The sequence below is a fragment of the Fringilla coelebs genome, assembly GCF_963513975.1.
Source record: "Fringilla coelebs genome assembly, chromosome: 2".
Classification (NCBI taxonomy): Eukaryota; Metazoa; Chordata; class Aves; order Passeriformes; family Fringillidae; genus Fringilla; species Fringilla coelebs.
Window position 1 is genome coordinate 75,561,101 of NC_140029.1, and position 26,061 is coordinate 75,587,161.

At 40.2% G+C, this 26,061-nt stretch overlaps 1 protein-coding gene across 2 annotated transcripts in view; it reads right to left on the reverse strand.

Annotated features, from left to right (window-relative positions):
- Positions 1 to 1,264: 1,264 nt before the first annotated feature.
- The window catches only part of GRIA4 (glutamate ionotropic receptor AMPA type subunit 4), a gene marked incomplete at both ends in the record, with an annotated part of 215,795 nt that continues 190,998 nt past the window's right edge, over positions 1,265 to 26,061 (reverse strand). Inside the window, 3 exons of one of the 2 annotated variants that reach the window (XM_084226960.1) lie at positions 1,265 to 1,429; positions 8,095 to 8,229; positions 10,468 to 10,582. In XM_084226960.1, the coding sequence (XP_084083086.1) occupies positions 1,265 to 1,429; positions 8,095 to 8,229; positions 10,468 to 10,582 (415 nt within the window). Of the gene's footprint in view, positions 1,430 to 8,094; positions 8,230 to 10,467; positions 10,583 to 17,505; positions 17,621 to 26,061 lie in introns of both variants that reach the window. The other variant, XM_084226961.1, reaches the window with a different exon arrangement.

The window sequence follows — 26,061 nt, forward strand, 5'->3', positions numbered from 1 at the left end:
ATCTCATTTCTTGACCTACCCAGAGGACAAACACTATCACTAAATGGTTCCCTAACACTTCAGGAAGGAGTTTAGTGACTAGTACTAAAATACTTAGTGAATAATCATGACAATTCTTTAGCTGCTCAGAGTCCTTCCTCCCGATTTAAGTCCCTTACAAGCGCTTTAGAAATGTGCAGCAGGGACTCAGACTGACTCTGACAAGATTCTGAATCCTGTTGTAAGAAATGGACGGCCCTTTTCTATTTTCCAGGTGGCATCCCTAATGATCAGAAAACAACTCAAGCTCTGTCAATATTATAAGAACAATTGTTGTTTTATTCTTTTTGGTGGGTACAAAAACCACAGTTTCTTACACAGAACAAGATTATAAATAATATCTGTAACATGAGTGACCCGTAGTCTCTTTTGATTCTACACTGCAGAATGATGAAGTACTCTAAACATTTTATCATTTTGTTTCTTGTATTAGACAGATGCAAATCTGTGGAACACGGAATGATGGAACAGAATGAAGGTAACAGCAAACAAGAGGATGACCAACAACTTTTATAAAAAAAAATTCTCTGAATTTTATTACAGTGATGGCATTTTATATCAATTATTGCAATGATTTTTCCCTAAGATGGTTAGAAAAAAGAATTGTGTTGTCCTCTACTGAATTTACATCAGTTAAAAAGCAAGCATGTTTCAATATTTCTCTTTTTCCAAAGAAAATGTAAATAATTTCTTTATTTTTTTTTCACAGGATTTACATATTTATTATTTTTTTATCACAGTTTAGTGATTCATTTCTCCAGCTGAACAGCTGAGTATTCTTCCATTGTATATATTGATGTTCTGGAGACACAGGTTAGCATGTTCATTGACTTCTATAGCTATTTTTCTCTCTTTGTCAAGACAAAGACCAAAATGTTGTCCTTTCTGAGCATGTTCTTCACAGTTTAATGCGCTAAATTGGCAAGTCTTATTAGTTGTAAGTCCACTCAAGTGAAATTTGTTGCTGTTAATACACCCTTCCCAGCCCCCTCCCCCCAACAAAACTAAATTATGAATTTTCCTGATATAAAATCTGAGTTTGGGTTTCCGAGCTGAGCTCATGCACACATTGTTGCTGATGATGTCTGGCGCATTTGGACGTACTTCCCTTTCTCAGCCAAATTATTAGTTCATCAATGACACTCCCATGTCGTTACAGTCTGTGCTGTGTTCCCATCAGTCACCAACACAGTTTGATTAAGGCACTCAATTAATTTTTTGGTTTTTATGGTAGGTCCGATGCAATGACAGCCAATCCTGAACTTTGTCTAATTGCAGTTCCAGTGTGCACGGCCTTCGGGCAGTCGGGAGTCAATACGCGTCCGTTCTCTCCCACGCTCCCTGTGATGGATAATCTGGCTTTGTTTCTTATGGCTTCAGAAAAGGTAAGCTGGGTTTGATGAAAAAGCAGAAGAGAAGAAAATGTTATAATGTTTCTGTCCTTCAACCGACCAGGACACAGCAAACACCAAAATAATAAAATTTAGACATCTGCATTTTTTCATGTTAACGTTAAATATAGAAATAGTAATCATCATCAATATAATACATAGCACTTAAGTCTACTGGGGAAAAAAGACTAGTAATTCTGAGGATAAATTTCATTACAATAAATTGTTACTGATTTAAATATAAAATCTGAAATTCATAATGAAATTAACTGAAGAGGTACTACATTCATCTAAACTGCTTCAAACTAAATTTATGTACAGTGAGAAGACCATTTGGAACCTGAAAGCATTAGCATCTGTGAATGAAGTCATGCACAGGTGTTTGTAGGCTTTGACCTTCAACTAGGAATGCCAGGATTAAATATAACTACTGAAAATTGTTTATAAATTGCAATAAGCGTATCAGCTATCTGGCAATTCCGTCAGTCAAATCTAAATAAATTATTACTTATTTTCACAATGGAAATATTTAGTATCAGGAAATCTGAGAACTGTCCTCAAATCTCTTTCATATATATATATATTTTTTTCCCTACAATTAGAGAAGGTGATAACTTTCAAAGAAAATGCAATTTATTGAGAGAAAATGCAGTTTTATACCGTTTTCTACATTAGGTATAAATTTCCCGTAAGAAGGTTTAAATTTTTGTTCCTTAAAAATCTTTAATTTCAGCTAAATCAGAACAAAATATCTTGTTTAGGGACTAAATTACTCAAGAAAAAATATCTGGATTTGTTAATATTTGGATTTATAGTTATGCCATCTGACTTTAGTCATTAAATAATCAGTAGCTGAATCCAAAAATCTAATAGGGCCCTCTCAAGTGATTATAAAAAAATGCCAAGATGACTAGTTTAAAGTAAATGATTTCCAGATTACTAAAATTAGGGTAAGTATCTAAGGTAAAAAAAAGCAGCAAGGCATCCAAACTATAGTACATTAAAAGAGATTTCAGAGATAGTCATGTTAAGGTATTAATTAGTGGGGAAATCTGATTTCTAGTCAGGAGAAGCTATGTAAATGCAGGGATGCAGTCTGAAATACTAATTGGGAAGAAAGGGAGATAGGAGCATTCACATAGGAGCAAAAGGATAAGAAACATCATAAAGTCATTTTGTTTGCTTTATTACTAATCTCTACATTTTGAACTTTATCCCTCTGAGCCCAGTTTCTCCTTCTGAGGTAGCAGTGAAATCCTGAGCTGCTGTTTGATTTGTGGAGTTTATTTTATATATGAGTGTATAGGGATGAGGAATAGCCCTTAAAACTCCCAAACATTTCCACTGCTTCTGGTGCACTTCTGTGGAAATGCAGCAGTGTAATATTGCATTTTTATCAGCAGCTGCTTCAAAAAGTTGTCAAAAATACAACGGCTGTTTGTGGCAGAGTCCGAGCTTGGATTTAAAAGCAGCTTTCCAAACCAATTACCCCAAACCTTCAGCCCTCAAAAGCACCCAAATTCAGGAAAAGGCCTCAGCTTACAGGGGGCATTATGACATTCCCTTTACACCGGAAAACCTTGGCTTTGGTAAAGGAAAATTATCCCTTGAAACCTTTCCCTGCCACCACTGTACTTTGTGACAGGGACTGTTACCAAGCATATCTTGACCTAAAACAACACCCAGATACAAAAAGTGCAGCAGAGGTGATGAGGACGTGGGGAACTGGACCTATAAATTACCAAGAACTTCAACAACTTCCCAGCAGCAAATAGGAAACTCTGCATTTGCACAACACAGACATAATGAAGTGTGGTACAGATCCACATGGTGCATGTCCTGAGTCCCACTGCAGATGGATACTGGTAACTGCAGAAGTGCAGAGAACATGTTCTGATCAATGGCAAGAAAAAAACTAAAGGTGTGGCAGAGGGATGAGAGTCCAAACCAGATTAGAAAGCAAACCTGGGTGGAAAAGGGACAGCTTGCTCCAGATGGGTTAAATTTCCCAGAAAGTCATCATTGTCTACCAGAGTCCCTCCAGCACACCCATCAGCTCTCTGTTCATGGCCATTCAGAGTTTCCCACTGGGAAATCTGAGTCAGAGCACTCACATTTGTATGGGACATACAAGTTCTATGTAACTGTGCTAACTCAGTCTAAATAACTTTCTGGCCACTGACAGCACACTCAGGACAAAAAGACAATAAAAAGGTTCCAGGATAAATAAAAAAAGATAAAAAAAGAGAACAACACTTTCTCAGCAGCCTTCCACAGAAGAACAGAAAAGCTGCAAGGAAATAACTCATGTCCTCAGTGCAAGAGTAACAACAGCTCAGCAACACACCACGGGACAACTCAGACACTTACAAAGCCAGGAGGAGCAGGTCAAACTTGTACTTGGGACAGTGCCATAAAGCCAGGTAACCAGGTAGGTGTCTGCTCTGTGTTCTAAACTATGTTATAGGTAACAAGCCAGACTAGTACTCTGCTTAACTGTGCTGCTACAACTTCGGATTTATGGCCTGGATGCAGAAACAGTTTTGGGAGTGGCTGGGATAAGAGGGAAAAGTCTGGGTATTTACTGTGAATGTTAACCAAAGTGTGAAAGTCTCCTTTCAGTAAGGTTAATAGTGATAATGTGTTTTCAAATCTGTCATTAGTTTTGATTGGTTAGTTGTGAAATTCATCACGTGAAAACACTGACTGCCCTGTTCCTAGGGGGGAAATGGGAATTTTGGAAAATTATATTCTCAGTCTGTATAATACAAATATCCTAGCCTGTGTGGGTTCTTTTATTGCTCAGGCTCTAGTACTTGGGTCACATGGAGGTGACATGTTCTAGTACTTGGGTCACATGTAGGTGGCTTTGGCACAAATATCTGAGATGAACTTTTAATGTATCTTTCTCTCTTGACTATGAAATTGGAAGTATACAAGTCAAAATAAGTACATTACACACTTACTGAGCCATTCTGTAACACTTCACCTTTTTTTGTAGTTAATTGTAATAGTGATGCTTTTCATTGCTTTTTGTAGCTTTGCAATTAGTTTCATTTATTAGTTATAAACAACATCATGGGATGGGAGAGCAAGAGAAGGCAGCTGAGCTGGAAGCTGGTTCCTGAGCTTCATGGGCCACGGAGAAGGCCGTGGAGAGGTGGTGGTGGAGGCTGGCTGGATACTGGAACAACCCCTTCAAAAGCCTGTGGGTTTGGGGTGAGGAACTCAGCAGGGCTTTGCCTTAGAGCAGATGGACAGAAGGATGTTAAGCTCCTCTCTGCTCTTGCTATCAGCTCTACTTGTACACTAAGGGCTTAATACTAATGGAAAAATGCTGCCCAGAGGAGGAGGAAGGGATTGTTCCCTCCTTAAAGCAAACTTTCTTCCCTCCCTTCAGCAGATGCAACTGCCTGCCAGTGCTTCTGAATGTCTTTATCCCACACATAAAGACTAATCCATTACTATATAGGCCAGTCCACACATAGACTAGTCCTTCATTTTCTTTTTCAGCTGCCTTGCAGGCAGGGTGAATTTCCCTGAGGTAACTCACATTTAACTGTATTAAACTAAAATAAAAGGCAGGGTAATGAATATTAATTTTCAGGAGGGTTATTTAAGCTATTTTATATTAGTTTAAAACAAATACCAATAAAACTATTTGATGTTAGCTTAACAAGTCAGATGTGTTGATTACTCATGCAGGTTAGAACCACCAGGCATCTTTCCATATTAGCGAGTTTTAGTTCCAATATGATCTTTTTACTCCTTAGATAAAAAAACCAAAAAAAACATATCAAAGTTTTCAAAATGTGTAAGACAGACATATTTCTACAGAAATATGGACAGCCATCATCGTGGGCTCTGTAATGCTGCCAGCTAAACAGGGGTTTATGACTAGCATGTGTATGAACAGATGGCATAGTCCCCCTGTGCAGTGTGGCACACAGGCACCTCTCGCAGGAGAGGATGACTGGGCCTTGGCAGTCTCCCACACATCACCATAAGCATTTTTATAAGAAGTTAACTTGAAATTTCTCAATTTCATGTAAATATTATGTCAAATAAGCAGAAAGAAGCATTTCAGAAGTCTGTAAATATTTGTTCAAAATCCTAGTGATTTTTTTGGTGAATTTTAAAAGTCTGTACCCTAAAATGTTAATTATCAGAAGTTTTGACTGACCCAAAAATGAATTTTTAGTAAAATAAAATGCAACATTTTTGTATCTTTTTTGTATTGTTTAAAATATATTTTATCCAATAGGAAGTCATCTTTGTGATAAAACAAGTCCCACAGAAATCCAAACTTTAGAGTAAGATGCTTATAATCTTTCCTTTAAATACAAAACTCAGTTAGCTATATTGTTTTATTATAAGAAAACACTAAGACTGAAAAAAATTCTTCGAGTATAATCAGTGTCTGTTGCAATGAAATAACAGAGCTGGGTGGCAACTGTGGGGATTGTCAAGTCATGCCATGTTTAGCTCACTCAGCCAATTGGGGTCGGGTCGGTATTTGAATGAAAGCTTAATTTTTTTGTTTGCTTTTTTTAAGACTGTATTTTAAATGCACTGCACTCTGTAAACTTCATAAGGAATATGTTTTCTGGGATTCTTACTTTTATACCAACCTGGGGACACTTTCAGTGAGCACATCACTGAAGAATTTAAAGGAAAAAAGCACTCATCTCTTGCAGTTGGCGCAATGACGTGCAGAGGATTACTTCTTTTTAAGACCCTTATTATTGCCAGAAGGGAGTGGACTTGGGAGATTAATATTAGCGTCTGGAAGTCCTGCATTCCAGTTCCCATTAATGAACACTGGACTCCTGGAGTCCCCTTGGCACACAGTGTGCCTCACATTTTCTGGAGCAGAGAGGAGCTCCACTCCCTTCTGCCAGCAATAAGGGTCCTAAAAAAACGTAATCCTCTGCACGTCATTGTGCCAACTGCAAGTGAACAAAGTGCATAGCTAACACTTTTTTTTTTTTTAACATGGGGAAATTGGCAGCTCTGTTGCAATTAGAATATACCCAGGGTGGTGACTCTTTCTAGAAGGAGGAAGAAAAGAAAAGCCCACAGAAGAGTGCGTAGGGGACAGTTTCCCAGCCAGCCCCGTCCCTCGCGCCCCGAGAACCCACCTATTCCTCGCAGCGCTCCAGCTATCATGCTCACACACCATTCTCTGCTCACTCTGTGTTTGCTCTGTACTGTATGGTGCGGTACTGAACGGGCTGTGCCTTTAGGCTGTAAGCTCCTCGGGACAGGGACCTGTTGTGTGTCTGGCACACTTCACCTACTGTACAGCGCCGTCTACTCCAGCGCTATATAAATAATAAATGAAAAATAATAAGTGCATCTCCAGTTGTTTCCTACAAGATTTTTTTTTTCCCTAGGTGGCAACATAAGTATTATATTATTCATCTCATTTCCCTAAATTTGTGTTTTCTACTTCCGCTATAGAGGGATGGCTCATGAAAATGTAGCTGAAGATAGCTGTTAACAGAGGAGACGTGGCTTGCTATTTGCAAGGGCAAGGGAGCTCTAGCATGACAGAATAGGGTGCTAGATGCACGTTCACTTATAAAGCAGCCAGCATAGCTTGGGAGCTACGTAAAAGTTATATTTAGAATCTCAATTTGCTGCTGCGTGCCATTTCCAAAGGTCATGGAGTTGATTTGTCTAATGATTAGTTGGCAAGATGCTCACTGTATGGATGAGAGCAAGTACATTAGTAAACCATCCCTGCACACCTACTCAGGGGAGCTATGCAGGATGCAGCTCGGCAGCATCGGTGCTTCAGCCTCCAAAATCACTGCATGAATGTCTAAAATACACTAGTCTTGACCTAGGTAAGGGGGTTTGTTACTGAAAGCTGAGGATGACAATCAAGGTCTATCCACTGGTTAGTGACTCTCTGTGACTATTATAGTGGGCAAAAGTTGACCTGAAGCAGGATATTGTGGGGAGAAAAAAAAAAAAAAAAAAGCCACACAATTAGCATAAAACATGTATCAAAGGGAGGGTGAAGGCACAGGGAGAGGGAAGGAGGGAGAGAAGGTAAAACAACATTTAGACTTCATGTAACAGTGCCTTTTTCTTCCATTAGGTTAACTATGGTTCAGTGATGTTACCTATTCTAAATCTTGTTTACAGAGAGGGCCAACACTGAATAATACAGGCTTGCAGCAATTTGTCGCTAGTAGAGTGCAAACCTTTCAGAAAACAGACTTTCCAATCGAGTAGTTAAAAACTGGCCCTCTGGAGATATACTTTCTTATTTAAAATAGTTGTCATCTCTCAAATGATTTGACAACTTTGAGTTGTTCAAAATGTATTTTTCGTGTTAAAAATTCCTTGCAATGCAGATGTCTATTAGCAACATAGAATAATGTACTGTACATCTGCAGCCAAAAGAACTGAACCACTTTGCACTGAAGTTTTCCAAAATATAAAGCTCTGTTCAGAAGCAAGCACCACTAGACAGACATGTCACAACACTGCGTTACAAGATGCATCACCCACTCGCTGTAGTAGGCCCTAAGTCCTACCCCTAAATTTTAATACTTTCGGTTCCATATACGTTGTAACCTTCTCTATAAGTTGCTAAATTCTGGGTATTCTGCGAGGAAGTTGGGTTAAAAGTCTGTGCACTCTTTGCCACCTTCATTCGTTTCGCCTCTGCCCTGGACTTGTAACAGAACTCTATCAAAGCCACCAGCATTGCCAAGCCCAAGCCTCCAACCAGAATGTAGAAGACTCCAGCAACGTTGCTGAGACTCAAGGCACTCGTCTTGTCCTGGGAAAACAGAAGTGACACAGTTAACCCTGGAAAATGGATCCCAAGAAGCACAAAACACACATTAAAACGTTAGAAACAGACAGGTAACAATGTTTAGCTGAAATTTAATGACAGTCGTTTACATACTTTAACAAAATTTGACCTATCTGGATCCATAAAATATATTTTAAGCAACTAGCTTTCCTGGTTGGCATAAAAAAATATTTTAAGTATATTGCCAGCATATCAGGATGTCATTGCTTGCTTGCTGCAAAGCATTACTTCCATTACATGGAGAATCAAACAATGACAGGTCTAGCTCTATTCAGGGGACATTTCAGCACTGATACGAAACTGCATTTATGTAAAGCTCTTCAGAAGCCTTGGAATCCAGAAATCCATTTTATATCAGACAAGACTCTGCTTGATCTTTACAAAAACCAGTAATTGTACTTATGATAGGCATTGCTGTTAATTTAAAAGATCCAGACTGAGCTTCTGACACTTAAATGACAGGCAAAAATAACATGCGAGGCTTATGTTCTTTCTTTGAACAAACACTTCCTTTGAAAGTGCACACTGTACCATACACATTGTCATATATTTGCCTCTTACCTATTCCTGTGTTTTGTTTTTATTTTACTATGGATACAGTTCTGGAACATGCCCATGGACTACTAAGCTCAGTAACAGGTACTTCTAAATATCAATTTATGCAATTTAACACATTTTTCATAATTTAGATAAAAGTGGGATTTTCTTTAGCAAAGTATTAAATATTCATCATTTTAAAATCACCTTCTTGGGTGTATTGTAGTAAATAACTATTCTACATTTCTCTATACTTCACGCTTAGTTATGAATCACATTTTTTTGACTTGAAATCCATGTGCTTTTCCAGCATAGTTCTCAAGGAACTCTCTCAGGATTGACTTCATATGCTACATCATATGCCTTAAAATACTTAAAAAGCTTTATTCTTATGCAGACTATATAATCTTTAGCTAAAGTAAGGAGAGTATTTAACTTCTGATTTTAATCTCTATGAAATTTTAGCTTATGTATACTGCAAAAAATTTGGGTGTTTAATTTAAAGAGGCACTATTCATTGTGTAATCAGTAGATCAGCACAGTAAAGGTTCCCATGGATGTACAGAGGTGATTGGGGCTCATAGCTGGGTTCTGCTTTGTCTGTGCCTTTTTAGCTGGCTAGGAAGAGCCTAAGTATCTTGGAGATGACTGTCCCTCTGGTGGCAATTGCTAACATGGTGCTTGCAAACAAGGAGGAGGCAGGACTGAGAAAGACCTGCCCTAATGTAGGTGGTGGGTTGATGCTTTCTCAGCTGTTATTTACAGATACTTTGTCATCCTCTTAAATGGTTTTCACTCCTTTTTTTCAAAGCACTTGCCAGAAGAAGTGAAATGTGTTGAAAGCTTCTTTCCCACACTAATTTTATCAAGGTAAGTCTCGAGACATGCAGGCAGCAAGCAGTCAGTGCCTGTCATTCTTTCCTTTAGCTGTGGCTGCAGAGGCTGGCATGGAGTCAGGTACTGTGAGGAAATGTCAGACTCCTCAAATACAGGGCTGGCACTGACTGTGGTGTTTCCCAGCCACCAGAAAGTACCCAGTTCTGGGTCTGTCCCCATTAAGAGAAGGAGCTGTCAGCTCTCTAGATCTGCCAGGATTCCTGTTTGGGTATGGACTAAGAAAAACACTGGAAACTGTAGAAACTATTAACTGCTGAAGCCTTTCATTTCAAAGCTCAATCGAAGTTTTCCTTGGCCATCAAGGAGCCAGGGACATCCCCAAATGCTGCAAGATGCCACCTTCCTGGCCAGCAATGAAAGCTAATCCTTCCTGTTAGTATTTCTTCTTTTCAGAAAGCTGCTGAGGTAGGCCAGCTCCTAAAGAAGGTGTGAAGAGCATTTCCTAAGCAGTCAACGGGAAAAGTCCATACCCTCCAGGCAGGAAGGAAATAACTAATCCAGACTGCCTCTTCCAAACCCAAAAATCTGCTTTGTATTTCTTCAAGAGATGCTCTGACTGTGTGGGATGATGTCTGGTGATTTATATTACTGAAGACTTTAAAATGCAATAGTGCTTCCTTAAATTAAAGCGTGACTGCCATCAAGATGGGACAAAGTTGATTCATTCTGTGTCTACAGCTGCTTATTTTATTTCTATGTCATTTTGCTTATTACTTCCTCTACTGCTTTGTGAACACGATAGTTAGGTCCCGAACTGTAGCGACTGACCTTACTTCCAGAGTCCTTGGGTCCACATTCACCTTTATCGTACCACCATTTGTTTTTCAGCTTGTCTAAGACGCCTGCCTCACTGAGTTTCAAAACGGCAAGGTTTACAGGAGTTCTTCACGTGGAAAATAACATAAATAACATTATATATGTTATTTTATGTTATTCAAGTAAAACTACATAGAATCGCATTGCAAAGTGACAGAGCAGAGGCCACAGTGGGTGCTATGTCATGTACTGTTGGCCCAGGTTTAGAGACAGACATAAGACCGGGACCTGCTCCATCGCTTTAGGTAACAGGCACATACTGCTGGGGAAGGTTTGTAAATAAATAGTATGCAATTACTGTGAACCCAAAACTATTGGCTTACACATATTAACAACATACCCTTCAGAGAAATACGTAAGACAACTGTATATGTGACTTAAGAAACGTTAATTTGTGTTTCTTGCTTTCAATCTGTTTTTAGGTTGGATGCATACAAACTAATAATATGATTTGGCCATAGGTATTTCATTTACTGCCCTCAAAATTATCCTGGCAAGAAAAGAAGATGCTTCCTGCAGTGTGCTGCCCATAACAGTTTGGCACAGCCCTGTAATAGGAGGTCTGCATGCAAATAATTTGGGGGGAGAGCTGCAAAGGTCCCCTTATCCTCGGCTAAGAAGGACAGTGAGTCTTCCACTTTAATTTCCTGTTTCAACATTATTTCAAATGCAAAGTTTTTCCTAAAATCTCACATATTCATGTCAATATTTCAAGGGTCCCAGGCTGGTGATAAATTTCTACTTGGAATAGCTATTTTTACTGGTGGTATTTGCTGTGGGTGACGTAACAGGGTTTAATATTGAAATGAAACCTAATCCAATGCCTTAGAATCATGAAATGCTATGGGTTTACAGTGAAGTTGCTTGAACTCATTGAATAATCTTAGGGTATTATGGTAATGCCCCACTTCCTGCAGATCTATCACTATATGTTTTAAAAACGTATTAAATTATTAGCAGACTTATTTTATGTACTTTCTACTTCAAATCGTTGCCCAATTCTTAATGGAATTATGTGGTAGGCATATGGATATCTATTTATGTGCAGGTGTGCATGCAAATACAATATATATCAGAGAAGCAGGGAGATAAACAGAAATGGCATGTGATAGATAGCCTTCTGGTGATGTTAAATGACATGATCCTGTGTGTGCCAGCAGATTTCTATGGGAAAATTTATCTCCCATAATATGCCATAATTCATTCATTACTTAAACATTAACTTACGGATTCAAGGCTTAATAAATAAATAAGCAGTGCAAACGTTAATTAGTATAGTGTAACTGAACCTACTAAAATAGTTTACATTGACAGGGAAAGGGGCTTATTGCACTCTATAACTGGTGTAACTGGAAATCCCCAAATGCTTATGCATTAATACATTTGTGCAGGTTTGTATATAGCTATTTAATACACCAGTAACAGCTTCTGAGCCTTGTATGCTTTCTTAGCTCTAGGGACCCTGTCTCTTCATACATTCTGGTTACTCTTTCTAAAGTGGGGGGGATTCACCTCACCTCAATATCTGCACCCCTAAATTATGCCCCAAGCTTTGTCTGTCTGCCCAGACCTCCCTGTAGTTAATGGGAAAAGGTAGGTACCTCCAAATGGTGGGCCTTGATATTAACCAATATTAACAAAGGATGGTGTTGAGATGCCTGTCTCTTCATTTACTGCTGAGGAAGCCCTGGTGCCTTGGAGAAATTTTTAACAGCCACAGTTGGGTGAGAGGATTTCCCAGGAGCTCTCAAGTGATTACTCTAAGTAAAGGAAAAGCTTCATCCACCTTCCAAATCCCACACATTTAATTCATATGCAATACTCTGCTTCTAGAAACAACAAAAAACCACCAAAATTGCCCATTTTTTGCTCTTTTCCAGTATTCAAACTTAAATTTTGCCTTAAGGCTTCTGGCAGCAGGCTGTGCAGGTTGACAGTGGAACATGAGAGTCCTGCAGCTGTGAAATGAGTGGGCTTGGGGTGCTGGCAAGTTGCCTGTCAACATGATCCTCCACTGGTTACTAGTGCAAGCAAAAAATAATTAATATTATTTGAATAGCTGTCATCTGTAACACGTCATGCACTGGCACTGAGCCACATTCCCATGCTCCTGAATTCTGTCAGGGCAACAGGGCTGGTTATGACAAAGGTAAGGGGACATATAGGTACTGTTCTCCCTTGGAAAATCAGAAGTCTATGGAGTTGCTGAAGATTAAACTGATCAAACTGATAACTAGGAATAGATACATGAACTCTCAAGGCCACCAGATGCCTCCATGTCCTTTGCTTTTTTTTTTTTTTTTTTCCCTCAGCACTAATATTTTAGGCATTTAAAGCCTGAAGCAGGCTGGGGATTTTTTCTTTTTTCCAACTGTAGTTCCTTTAATGTCATCCTTTCTTCATTGTCTCTGCAAGGAAGCTCTCAGGTTTTCCTTTGGGAAAAACAATCAATTTTACACTTTAAATTGCCACGCTGTCCTCGGTTTCTAAGTGATCTCAATAGCAATGGTCAGCAGAGGAAGTTCCCATTTTTACTGGGATGCAGCAGTGATGTGTCTGATGCCAGGCCCTTGTTTCTCCTCTCCACGAATTTTGGTGGAAAACTTTCAGAATGCAGGCCCTGCTGAAGCTCAAGAAAGCCTGTCCTTGGCCCCTCTCCTTCTTGCCTGCCTTAACAAGGCTCTGTGACATTTCCTTCACTTCTGCCCTCAGACAGTCCCAGCTGTGAAGAGGGAGAAGCATTCTGAGAAAAAACTTTAAAATTATATATGACAATATTTTAAAATATTTTACTCCTTCAAAACAGGATTTCTGTCCTAATTTAAATCAGTCAGCTGTGATGGGAAATGCACATGGTCCAATATAAGAAGCCCAGACTAAGGGGCTGCAGAGTAGAAAAGGAAGATGTTTTGCTTATGTTTTTCAGAGTCACAGCATATATACAGCTCTTTGCAATCACAGAAAGTAATTGCAGGTGTTGTGAATTTTAATGTGTTTTAGGCTTTTATTTTGTTTCTTTGTTTCATTTTCAGTAGGAGATTTTCAACAGGGAGATGCATGTCCAGATCACCTTGGCTCTCGGGGCAAGTAACTTATTTTGACCCTGTCAGTCACAAACTCAGAGACTACAACTTGTTACTAGATTGCTTACACAATCAGTTGGTGAATAATCCCACTGATGTTAAAGGGGACAGAAACAAAAAAATGGTATGGTTTGCTGTATGTGAACAAGGGGAATGTACTGAAGTTACATACAGGGGATAAATTCAGCATTTATAATTGAATTTCCCATTAAGTTCAGTATGGTATACTTAATAAGGCAGTGGAAAATGACTATAGATTTTGTTTTGTTCAATTGCTTAGTGATTCCAGAATTACTAATGTTGGGCTAAATCTTCAGCTAGAGTAAACTGGCACAGTTTGTGAAAATCAGTGTAGTTTTTTCCCAGTGTACAGCTGCTGAGAATCTCTGTTGTTGTATATAAAGAGAATCCAACTGCCTCAAGTTCATGTAAAGATAATATATGAGAAATAATAACTGAAATTACCCTTTATCTATGGAGAAGAATTTGCCCCACGTAGCCACAGAGGAAAATTGCTGTGTGACAACACAGCCATGGTCCTCACCCATGTGCTGAAGTCAGTGTTGGCACAGCCTGACCTGGGCACAGGGACACTGGTTTTCTAACTTTTCATCATATTCTCAGCCCTTCTACCTCCTCTTTTGGCTTCTTACTCATTTCCTCCTATCCTCTCATCAATCGCTTGCTGTTGGAAGGGCCATTTTTTAAGAGCCTCAGACTGGATCTTGAGCCAGCAACATCAGCAAAATCAGAGTGCTTTAAAATGGTATTAATGGAGTTCTGAGCTAGTTGTGTTCAGGACAACAAATGGGCAATTATAACATTTAAATCACAATACTAAGTGATTCTGAAACAAATACAGAATTCTGTCAGACAAGGATTTTAAAAATGCAATCATGGGTTTATTTTAGGAGCATTTTCATTACCCACTCATGGCTGAGCCATTAAGTGTAAGGTCAGACTCATAGCTGACTGAAAAAACCATGTGCCACTGTGTTCTCCTGTGGGCTGCCAGCAGAGACTGGAAAGAATCTCCATCAGCACAGCTTCTGTCCACTCACACTTGGTACAAACAATGGAGCAAAGTGGCAGAAGCTGTGTTTCAGTGCCTTCCTGTGCGCCACATGAAATGATGGCATACAGTTAGGATCTGAGGTAACACTTTCAAAAACACTCCAATGACTTGAGGTACTCACTTTTGGCTTCAATGAACTAATTAATCAGATCACTAAACCACAGGTGGCTCACACAGGGCAGCTTTCTGAACTGTCTTCCTGAACTTTGGAAGATTGTCCCTTAAAGGGAACAATAAATGGGGAGGCTAGAGGCGCTCTTTTAACAGCAGAGAATGGAGGTAGGCGACATCCTGTTTTATAGAGCAATACAAGCCTGTGGAGAGCAGCTGAACTCTCTGGAAGCTCTCTCATTTCTGTGGTCCTCTGTACTATCAGGAAGGGATATTGCAGGTCTACACTTTCATATTCTGAATAATGAATCTCAAATAGTAACAGCACAGTTATCAGTTAAGCTTCAGGTGCTGTATTTCTTTCAAGAGAAAAGGAGTTTCTTATTCTCATTTATAAGGGGACAAAGCTCTGCAATTTAAACTGGAGCTGCTAAAAAAAGCTTATTTTAAAATTTGTACAATAAAAGAAGTATTCTTAACCTTCTTAAGAAGGCAAGAACTTAGTTCAGGACTCGTTGGTAGTTATCAGGTTTAGAAAGGTAATGCATAATGTCCTGGTTATCCCACTAATGAAAATTTGCTAGCAGAAAAGAAATAAAATACATAGAGCTCCATTAATTCAGCAGAAAAGGTTTTGACTTCAATTGATCAAGACTGTTTCTGAGCAAGGAAATGAATTTTACAGATGATAAATGGCTAGGTTACCCTTTGGGGAATCAGCCTGGCTGTAGTTTATGACCCAGGATCAGATGCTGCTGCAATGCAGACTTTGAGCAGCGTGGGACGCCTGCTCACCTGCACGGTGTGCCTGGTTCCACCAAACCTGGGCAGTGTGGGCACATGATAAACCTGGAGCTTCCCAGGACCACTGGTACTGCCTACTCACCCAGCTGTGCCTGGGAAAAATTGTGGCAAGAAACAGGCCCAAGGCCAGATGAATGCTCATGGCAGGCTGTGTGTAGTCCCCGAACCACAGGTTGAGCTCCATCATGTTCTCCATCCTTTGCTAACACTGTCCTGCCCACCACATTGTCTAGTGTATCCTGACCTGTCTGTGTCACCTACTGTTTATTTCCACTGGCAGTGTGTTCCTTCCTTCCTCCTGCATTCACAGCTCCTCTGTTTCCCCATGAACCACACTCCTCACCTTTCTTTTCTACTTTTCCCCCCACAACTCCTTTTTCTGTCACTTTCCACCTCACCAAACTTGCTCCTTCAGCACTTCCAGACATTTCCCTGGTGAAGCCCTGTGTGTCCCTCCACCATGAGCTGCTCCCTTTTCCCTGCTTCGTGAGTCACAGCACCTGTGGCTGGTAATCAGGGAAAGTAAGTTAAAAAACATCCTTCCTTTGCTATCTAACTTGTATCTCACTTTGCAACCACTGTAGGCTTATGAGGAGGATATTCTAGAAAATGTAAGTATTTTATTGATTTTATCCTCTGCCTGTGATATTAAAAAATAATAAATAAATAAATAAATAAATAAATAAATACCCCTCCCCCAGTAATGCAAAATCTCAGGCTTGAGTAGAGGTAAGTGCTGCTAGGTATATATATATCTGAACATTTTGGAAGAGAAAATAGAGACCATTTTTGAAACTGTGACTGCTGGCGAGCAGAGCGGTGTGGGGAAAAATAGGTAGAGCAGCAGGATTGCAGGCAAAGTGAAGAGGATTGGGAGACCAGTTCTGGGTGAGTGCAGAACAGCCCAAGGGATGGTCCCTGAGGCCAGGACACAGCACAAAAGAGCAGAAGGACTAAAGAGGGAGAGAAAATAGTAAGAAAAAAATATATGTAGGCAACTGTAAAGAAAGCTACACAAACTGTGTATGACAAATCAGTCAAATTTAATCATCTGTATCTGACTAGCTCTGTGCCTGCACAACTACCTGTGAAGCATTCTCTCATATATTGTTCACACACAAGCACATAAATAAATATTATTACATACTGCCTGGAACAGAAGGGGTATTTTTAATACCTCGATTTTCCCCCGCTTCACCGTCTTCCACATTTTTGCCTCTTTTCAGCACCAGGCAGTTTCTCAAACGAAGCTGTGAGGCAGCAAGGAAGTACTGGTACTGGCCATATGGAAGATAGGGGAATGCAGTAAGAATATGAAGCTGTTAACACCTCAGCCTAGCATGCAGCCTAAAACTCCTGTCTGATAAATTCTGGCAAATTATGCCTAGGGAACCACCATGGATTGCAACTGATTGGAAAGAAAACGGCAGTACGAAGATATTTTATCTGAAATTTGTCCTCCTATTTTGGATAATTGAGAAAATTGTAATTTGCACCAGCATTGTTTGTGTCGACAATGTATCCCTGAGCCTGGACCATACATTAAATTACCCCTCAGAGAGAGTCACAGTGATTTTTTCCCCTTTTCCTCTAATGGCAATGAAAAATATTTTTAGTAGGAAAAAAGTCTTAGCTGGTGAGCAGGCTTCTGAAGGTATTTGACAAGCTTGGAAGATGCATATTTCTGAAACCTGGTGATAGATCTGACCCCAGAGACCATTTATGAGTTGCCCTGGGGGTGCTTAACCGAATGCAAATATTTTTGCTTTGACAGTAATTGCATACACCTCTGTTTCAGCTGCAGGTACCAGCAGGGCTGTGCTGCTGGTGAAGCTGTTTGGTGGCAGGTGAGACCCCAGCAGATGCACCAATTACTTCACATACTGTTTACCCGCTTTTGGTGACATTGAGGCTAACCTTGGAGTCACCTCCCCCGCTGCCACATTCTCCTTTGTCGTACCACCATTTGTTTTTCAATTTGTCCAAGAGGCCTTGTTCATTCAGTTTTAAAACTGCGAGGTTAACAGCATTTCTTGAAACGATAAAACATATTTTGTAAGAAACTGCACAGCTGTTAAGATGTTAGAAGGAATGAGGACTTAAGCTGTTTATAAGCTTGATCCACACACTAAATAAACCTCTCATTTCCATATTTCAAAGCCCTTGGCAGCACAAATAATTGTGGTTACTTCCAAACGTGAAAAATGTGTTTCCAGTTCTAGAAACGATTTTCAGAACAGCTTGGATTTTAATGCAAAAATTCTATCAACCAACCCAAACTATTTTTGCAAAATGATGATAAAACTCTGCCTGGAATTAAAAATGATTTACACAGATTTATTTGAATCTATATTTAAAGTGTGGGCCCAGGCTGTTTTTTCAAGCAGATGAGAAGATGTATCCCCATGTACTAAAGAGGCAAGATCCAGACTGCCTGTGCTAGACGCTGCCAGTCGCTGTGTTCTGACATGTAGCACTTCAGACTGATCCTGCATGAGCTAAGGATTAGGGCTCCAGAAACAGGCTGTGGGAGGAAGAGCTGAGGAGGACTAACAGCTCACACAGTAAGATGCTGTCCAGAGCCAGTCAGCAGAAAGCACTGTACAAAAGTGCCCAGAGGTCTGTGTGTCTGTCTGAAGCCTTGCTGCGGGCACATCTGTGCATATGGGATGCAGGCTCTAGAGTCCTGCTCCCTTTGCACATTAGAGGCTTAGCTGAAAGGCAGGACCTGGGATCTAGCTTAGTGCCATGACTCTAGGGTCTGCCCTGCTCTTCTGGGAGAGCACTCTGTGTCCTAGCCCAAAGAGCACCTGAGGAATGGAGAAGGAAGGTGGTGATGAAGGGTGTCTGCACTAGGGAAACGTGGGAACAGTCTGGCCAAACTGAAGCTCAAGCACTGCTGGAAGAGAAAAGCCAGCCAGTTAGTTAAGTGCTAAGAGACAAGAAGGTTTTTTGGACATCCTGAGGACCCAAGATACAAAGAGATTTTTTGGACATCCTGAGAACTTTTCTCTGGAGAGCTTATATATATGTTATGCTACCACTGCATGAAAGACAAATCCTGCTTTGCACAGTGGCATGGGCACAACAGACTGAAAGGGGTACTGTGGGCCTGCTGTCCTCCATATCATGTTTAAAGGCTCTTTTTTCCGATGAGAGAAATACCTGACCAAGATTTTGGGTCTGTGCAGGCAGAGGGGCATTGCCAACACAAAGGCAAAAGCACAGAACCACTACTTCTGTAGGAATTCAAGGCTGCTGGAATTGTACTGAAATTCAGACACAAACTAGGACACAGCTGGTCCTAGGATGCAGTTTCTTCTGTGCTCAGAGATTTCCCTTTAGGTGTCCAGAAAGCATCAGGACTGGATGGCAGCAGTTAGACAATATAGACCACCATATAAACATGAATGTAAGGTATTTGGATTTATGATAGTGACTATAGCCACTATATAACATTTTAAAATCAGTTATTAACTAATCTTCCAAGGTATTTATGCAGCCTTCATCATCTCCAAAGGAAATTTTCCCCTTGTTTAAGTGTACATCTTCCTATCTGTATTACTAAAACCCTAATGATACACAACTACAGCAGTATCAGTAAAATTGTATCTTCCTATTTTTATGTCCAGGGGTCCCTGGTGCATCCATGCCTATGAGAAATGTACACTCTCTCTGATGGGTGTCTGCCCAGGCTGGAGTGTGGCTCTGCAGAGGCACGTGGAGCAGGGGCACAGTCCATCTCCAAAGTATTTCAGAGGTGTCAGTAGCTTACCTACTGCTCTTTGGGGATGATACAGGGTTGAGAAAGATGGAGTTTCTCTCTCTGAATTTGTTTAATGCTCTCAAGATCTGTCTGTCAGGACTGAGTGGGATATGACAAGAACTACGACTGTCAATAACATTCTCACTTCAACAACGAGAGGATGCAACACCTTCAAAGCACTCGGAGAAGGGCCAGGAAGAGATCCTCTGGCAGCAGGGCTCTATCAAATCCATATGGCACTAGAAGACACTGGGTTTGTGATTCAGCCTCTCTAGAGCTGGCTGATAGCTCATCTCTGGAGGTCCTTTCCGGTCTTAGAATGTAAATTTTTCTCTTATTAAGAGGTATCTTCCTGGCAGCCAGGTACAGATAATGGTACTTCATAGCCTATGGAGAGTTCTTTACTACTCTGGTCCATCTGTGGGACAAATGTCAGCTTCAGGACAAACCTTTACTGTCTTCTGGGAACATCTTTTCATAAAGCTCCTCCTGGATGAAAGAAAGGTACTTGCTGGCTGGTCATGAAGTTTGGAAACTACTTGTATGTAGATCTGATGTTCCTTAACTTCACTGCAGTTAGACTTGCATGAGATTTTCAACAGAGATAAAGTAATTGCTCGTCTGTCCCTGAAAGTGAAAGTGAGAACTGCAGGCTGCAGTGGGAGTGATAACAGACTGCTCTTGGTGGATAAATCTTTAAGGGGAATTTAGCAGCCAGGCTGACAAATGTGATTTTGTGTAAGTGCTCTAATTATGGTTCACACTCCAGAGGGAGAGAAGCAATTGCAAAATTGGAATGAAATTGTTCATTTGTCCCTTTTGTTCTTGGAAGCAATTGCTTTTGAATCAGTCATATTTACGACAGATTTTTCATACTCAGCTTTTCATTACAAATCCTGTGCTTTCAGTCTGTTTGCCCCCTTCAGAAAGGTAACTGTGTGGCCAGCCTTGCCATTTAACAGAGAGATTTCCAGTACACTAAATATAAATGTTACCTTTTTAAGGACATGGGGACTGGGCCATAGATGAAAGATGATCCTGGAAACACATTTCTTTGATGCTGAACAACATTACTTATTCTGAAAATTGCTTAGATATATATCTGGAGCCTGCTGTCTACAAAGTCAATGTCATAACTCCTTCTTGCTTCAACAGGATCCAAACCAAGGTCTAATTTAATGTTCTGTGTTGAATTGTCACAGTGGGCAGCAATAACACAAGCAGCTGCTTTGACAGTTCTACAGATGCAGGCAGGATTGATCACCCTCACAAAAAGTAAATGTATCTCAAGGAATATCACTAACTTTCAGTTCAACAAGCCACTTCCTCTCAGGCTGATTTTAAAGCAGATGGGAAGCCCCTATCAATCTGTCTATCTGAAAAAAACATCTTCAAACTATTTCCTCTGAGCTGTAGTCTCTCAAGTGTGAACATTAAAGCTCACCAAATTAGACAAAGTCCTTATGCTAATATTCTTAGAAAGGTTTTTTCTTTTCAATTTTTATCTTATTTTGGGTGAAGATGTTACTTGATAATTTACAACTTCTTTTTCAAGTTAATGTCTACTTACACCTTTCTCTTGGATTTTCCAAGATGAATTAAAAAAAAAACTAGGTGATGTCTTTGACAACTAACATAAGTTTTCATGTTTAATTTTCATGTTGAAGGGAAAGAGCTTTCTCACTTGCCAAATGTTTAAATTTATCTTCCAAAGTATTAAAGATTATCAAGGAAAATTTTCCCACAATCATTTAGAGAAGCTGCAGCTGGTTGATAGTAATCCTAGAGTAATAAATAAATGAATGAAACCCATTCATGAGAGGGTTATTTAGCTGGGTTATTAGCCATATCCACAGACAGTTTCACAGCACAATAGAGAAATGAAAATAAAAAGGATGAAGAAGTAAATGTGGATTTAAGCTGCAATCATCACTCTGAAATTAAACTGTATTGTTTATAAATGTAACACATTATTGTCCTCATCACGTCTAGTAGGCCATGTAAAACCAGGTTAGTTTCACACTGCTTTCTCTGTTACTTTGTTATCCAGGTCCACCTCAACATGTGGAAATAAATAATTTCCCTCTGGTCAGCAAAACACAGAGAACCTTTGCTCAACACTGCTGTACCTGCCAGGTAGGATATAACTAAGAGCCTAAAACGTGCAATGGTGACTGCACCCAAAATTATATACCCAGACCTCAGAGCCAGGCTACATCACCCACACTCATCCTAGACAGTGCTTTGTTCTGCCACAGAGGAAGGCATTTGGAAACCTGAGTCTCCATGGCAGAAACTTTTATTCCATCTTAAAAAACAGGACTGTGTCTGCAATACCACACTTAGTCCAAGCTCCCACTAAAGAAAATGTATTCCTGAATACAGGAACTGACGTCTTTGCAAGAGTCAGGGTTTAATAGTAGAAAGCAGGCAAGGCATTTAATATTTGACTCTTAATCCTTGGTGTCACTGCACAGTCCTGCCTCTTCCAATACTCTGAAGAAAACTGAGTCTTTGCAGGCAAGAGTCAAGCCAGTTCAGACAAAACTGCAGCCCTCACTTCACAAGTCCTTGGGTGCATGGACAGTGATTTCAATGCATGGATCACAGCTATTTTTAACCAGTCTTTAGAATTACAGTATGAAAAACGTGATGAGAATTAAATAATTTTCACTCATTTAAAATCACTGCCCATCTTCTTATAAATAAACAGCAGTAAGCAGTTTAAAACATTAATTAGTATCCCTTCTTTTTATTTAGAAGAGCCCATCTGTGCCCTAGATACACCTTACACAGTTATCAAAAGATAACTGTTGTTATCTACAGACAGATGACAAGGGGACTATCCAGTCTCTTGCAAAATAACATCAGTGATTCCAAATAGATACCTCATTTGTTACCCAAAAGAATTGCAGCAGGGTGTTTGCCCAAAGCCCAGGGAAGCCAGCAGACAGGTTTGCTTTGACTTCCAGTGAGTTTGGATCACATCAGTGGTTAGCAGTTGACCCATCTGTTGGACTTCAGTCTGCAAGAAGCAGTGAGGGAGGCATGCAACAAATGACCTGAACACCATGGTGCAGCACACTGTGGTACCCAGCTCATGTACATGCTCAACCACAGGAGGGGCATTTCCACAGCTGATAAAGACAACAAAGGCTCCTCCACCACAAGGAAATGAGATGGAGGTCCAGGCTAGGGACCACCACGGCCAACATCACAAGCACTGTTGGAAATCTGAGAAGGTCATAGCAGTACATGATGAAAAGGGACACAAAATTTTGCCTATTGCAACACTTTCAACATCAATTTCAGTAAAGGAACTCATCACTCCTTAGAAAACAGAAACTAAAACATGAAATGCATTCTGCTCAGTAAGATCAACTAAGATCAACTAATGCCCGGAGCTTGAATACACACAACACATAGAAAAGGCTCTCTCCAGCCTAGTTAGGCTGAATATGTATCCAGATGTATGTACACTTGTATACAAATATGTATACTCTCAGCCACAGCTGCTTTTCATTTAAGTAATTCAGTTCCCAAAATATCTGGATGCACCATGGTTCATAGGATGGGTGGAAAGCACCACCCATCTGCACCATTCAGCATGATTCCCAAATGCAATTCCAAGGACTCAGCCTTGGCCTGGTTCATGGAGACTGCCTCCATGAGGTACGGTCTCAGAATATCTGCTTTTGAATACTAAATACTGAATACTGGCATAAAGGCACACACAGGTACCTAAGCACTCATTACAACCAAAGCAGGATCTCTGCTGTAGGCATTTAATAACAATATTTTAGGCAGCCAGTAGAGCTTTGCCAGGAAAACTTAAATGTCTTAGCTATTTGAACAGCTTTGACATTTTCCTGAATCCCTTTCCTGAACTTAGTCTCATAAATTCTGTGCAACTGGCGTGTTAGATAGCAAAAATACTTCCCTGCATCCTGGGCAGACTCTTAGCACAGTTCTGCAGCTATCATCACGGACGGCGGCACTGTTGGTTCACTGCTGGAGCTGGGGATGTTGTTCACTTGCAATAATGAACGAGCAGGATGTGCAAAAATAACGTGACTCATGAGTGAGACCCTACATACACGAAAAGAGCCTTGTTTAAATTGCACACATGCTGTACAGCCCATCGTCCCAGAAATGCTGGGGCCACCGCTGCAGATGAGGAGACAAAAGCAGAGCAGAGACCCCAACCCCACTAAAGGCTGTTCACAAATCATTCCCACAAGGGATTTCAAAGTCTCAGAAATCACTCACTTGCTTAGAAGTCACATGGTGCAGAGAGATGGCATCTCTGGTTAACCTCAGGCTCTCTGAACATAGACAAAGTTCAACAAGGAATACTGAATGCTATATGAACAAAGCTCCAGAGGTGGGCCATACGTGAGGTATGGACCAACTGGCAAAGTACAGAGGCTTCCTTTCTATTAGGATAAAATATATGACCACACTGTCCTATAAGTTTGTTGCACAACCTTATAGGTACTCCTATATAACTGCTGCCTGTAAAGAAGGGGGGATCAGCAAACATGGGAAGTAAAACCACAGATGTGGTGGTGCATCACCACTAAAGAGAAAAGCTCTCCTGGGACTGCAGTATCACAGCCAGGGGTGGCAAGTGATGATGTGTCCCAAGCCCCCAAGCTCATTTCCTTCCTTGCACTGTGGATGTCCTTCCCTGCAGCTACCTGCTGGTGCAGCCATCATGCAGACTGGCCCCTGGGCACTTCTGGAGGAGGATGGAGGGCTTCTCCTGCAGGACAAGGCAGAGAGGGTGCCCAGTGAAGCCAAGGTCAGTGACCTTATCTCAGTGATGTGAATTCAGTTGTTCTCTTGTGATCTAATCTGTATCCAGCCCAGGTGGCTTGGGAAGAGGAGGCCACAGCTGCCAGGAGCCTCTCCTCACCCCCCAGCCTAGCGCTTCCTGCATGCAGCTGAGGATCTGTCTTAAAAGTGCTTAGCAAAACACAAGTGGGTGCATTTTTATAGCTTGTGTGTATCACCCATTCAAATAATTTTTAACAGGAAAAAATTAAAATGCAACCTTACCAAGCAAAAAATTAAGACCTGCACATCTTTTGAGCTGTTTATTTTATGCATGTTTTGAAAAGCACTGATGGCAGATTGTAACATGACACAAATGCAGTGTGGTTTAAGGGTGTTCGACAATTCATCAAGAGAAATTAAGTGTAAAGCTGCATGGCACTGCTGAATATGTTTAATAAATTAGGAATGAAACAAGCACTCTGTTAACGAGGAAGATGTAGCCAAAGCTTACATCACTGTGTACTCAGAAGGCTTGAAAGATCAATAACATAAATATTAAAAAGAAGAGCTAATGCATGAAGATTTTTACAAGAAAAATGATCTAAAGTTTAAAGACAAAAGGCCTGATTTAAAAGCATGCCCTCTTAAACCCATTTCAGATCTTACAGGGGAAATATTTTTACTGGGATTTATAAAGGTTTGTGTGCTGTCATGTTACTTGTATGAAAAAAAACTGTACTCAAATACTGAAGCACAGGAGTCATCAAAACATTTTCACATGTTAGTTCACACAAAATAGAGTCCTTGACACTTGCTGTCACAACTTGGCCAGAATTTATATTAAATAAAGAACTCCTAGCATTCTTGTTGTGAGTCTTCATAATATACTAGCTCTTCTCCAGCAGGTCTCTCAGGCTTTTCTGCTAAGCTCCTCCATTTTTATATTCATGCTTATCAAAGAAAGGACGTGATCAGCCATCTCAGCAGAATGCTCAGGTCCAGCTCAGGACCCACCAGAACAGTGACTGCCTCCTGAATTCCATCTTGCAAAACTCACATACCCCTGCCCTGAAGAACTGACTGGTCTGTAAAAAGCCAAAGTGTTGCAAAAAAGCTCTAGGCAGGTTCTGTGCTGCATTAGAAGCTGAAGCCGTTAAAAAACATAATTTTAAAATCCCCTGTCCAATGGCACTTAAAACACCTCTTACAGAAAAATATATCAAAATATTAGTCACACAATAGGAATAAAGTATTTTTTACAAGAATGAATGTTTATTCCTGTCTATTTAGAGATGGGAAATTTACAGCAGCGCTCAGATACTTTTCAATTGTGGCTAATTAAAATAAGTTCAGCACTCTTCATTTATCCATCCAAATAAGATGGTTAATTTCCAGGGGCAGTGAGTATTCACAGCTTCTATGTATATCCTAAGTATACTACACATTTAGTTCCTCAAGCTGAGCTTTGTAAACAAATATGAGCCAAACTGACACCTTGAGGATCAGCAGGAGTTCAAATTAATGGGAGACCCACTGCTGCTAAAAATTGCCACAGCTACTTTGAATTCAAAGAGGTTCTGACAATTTACACCAGCTAGAGGTCTGATGACTGTAGTTTAAAATATTTATATAGATTGAAAGCTATTTTGCAGCAAGATATTCCAATTACAGCATGCAAACACTTCTTGGCACAAGCAATTAAATATATATTTTGCCTGTAAAAACAACAGCAGTTGACCTGGGATTGCAACTCAGCTTGTTTCTCTGTTTTACACGAAGATTTGCTGTAAATAAAAAGCACATAAAATTGTCCCTAGAGAAACTGTTCATATTGGTTCAGTACACAGTCTTTAGCAGCAGCAGAAATGCTAGTTTCTCCCAACTCTGAGCTATTTTAATTTTTGCTAACGACTACCTAATCCTGTTGT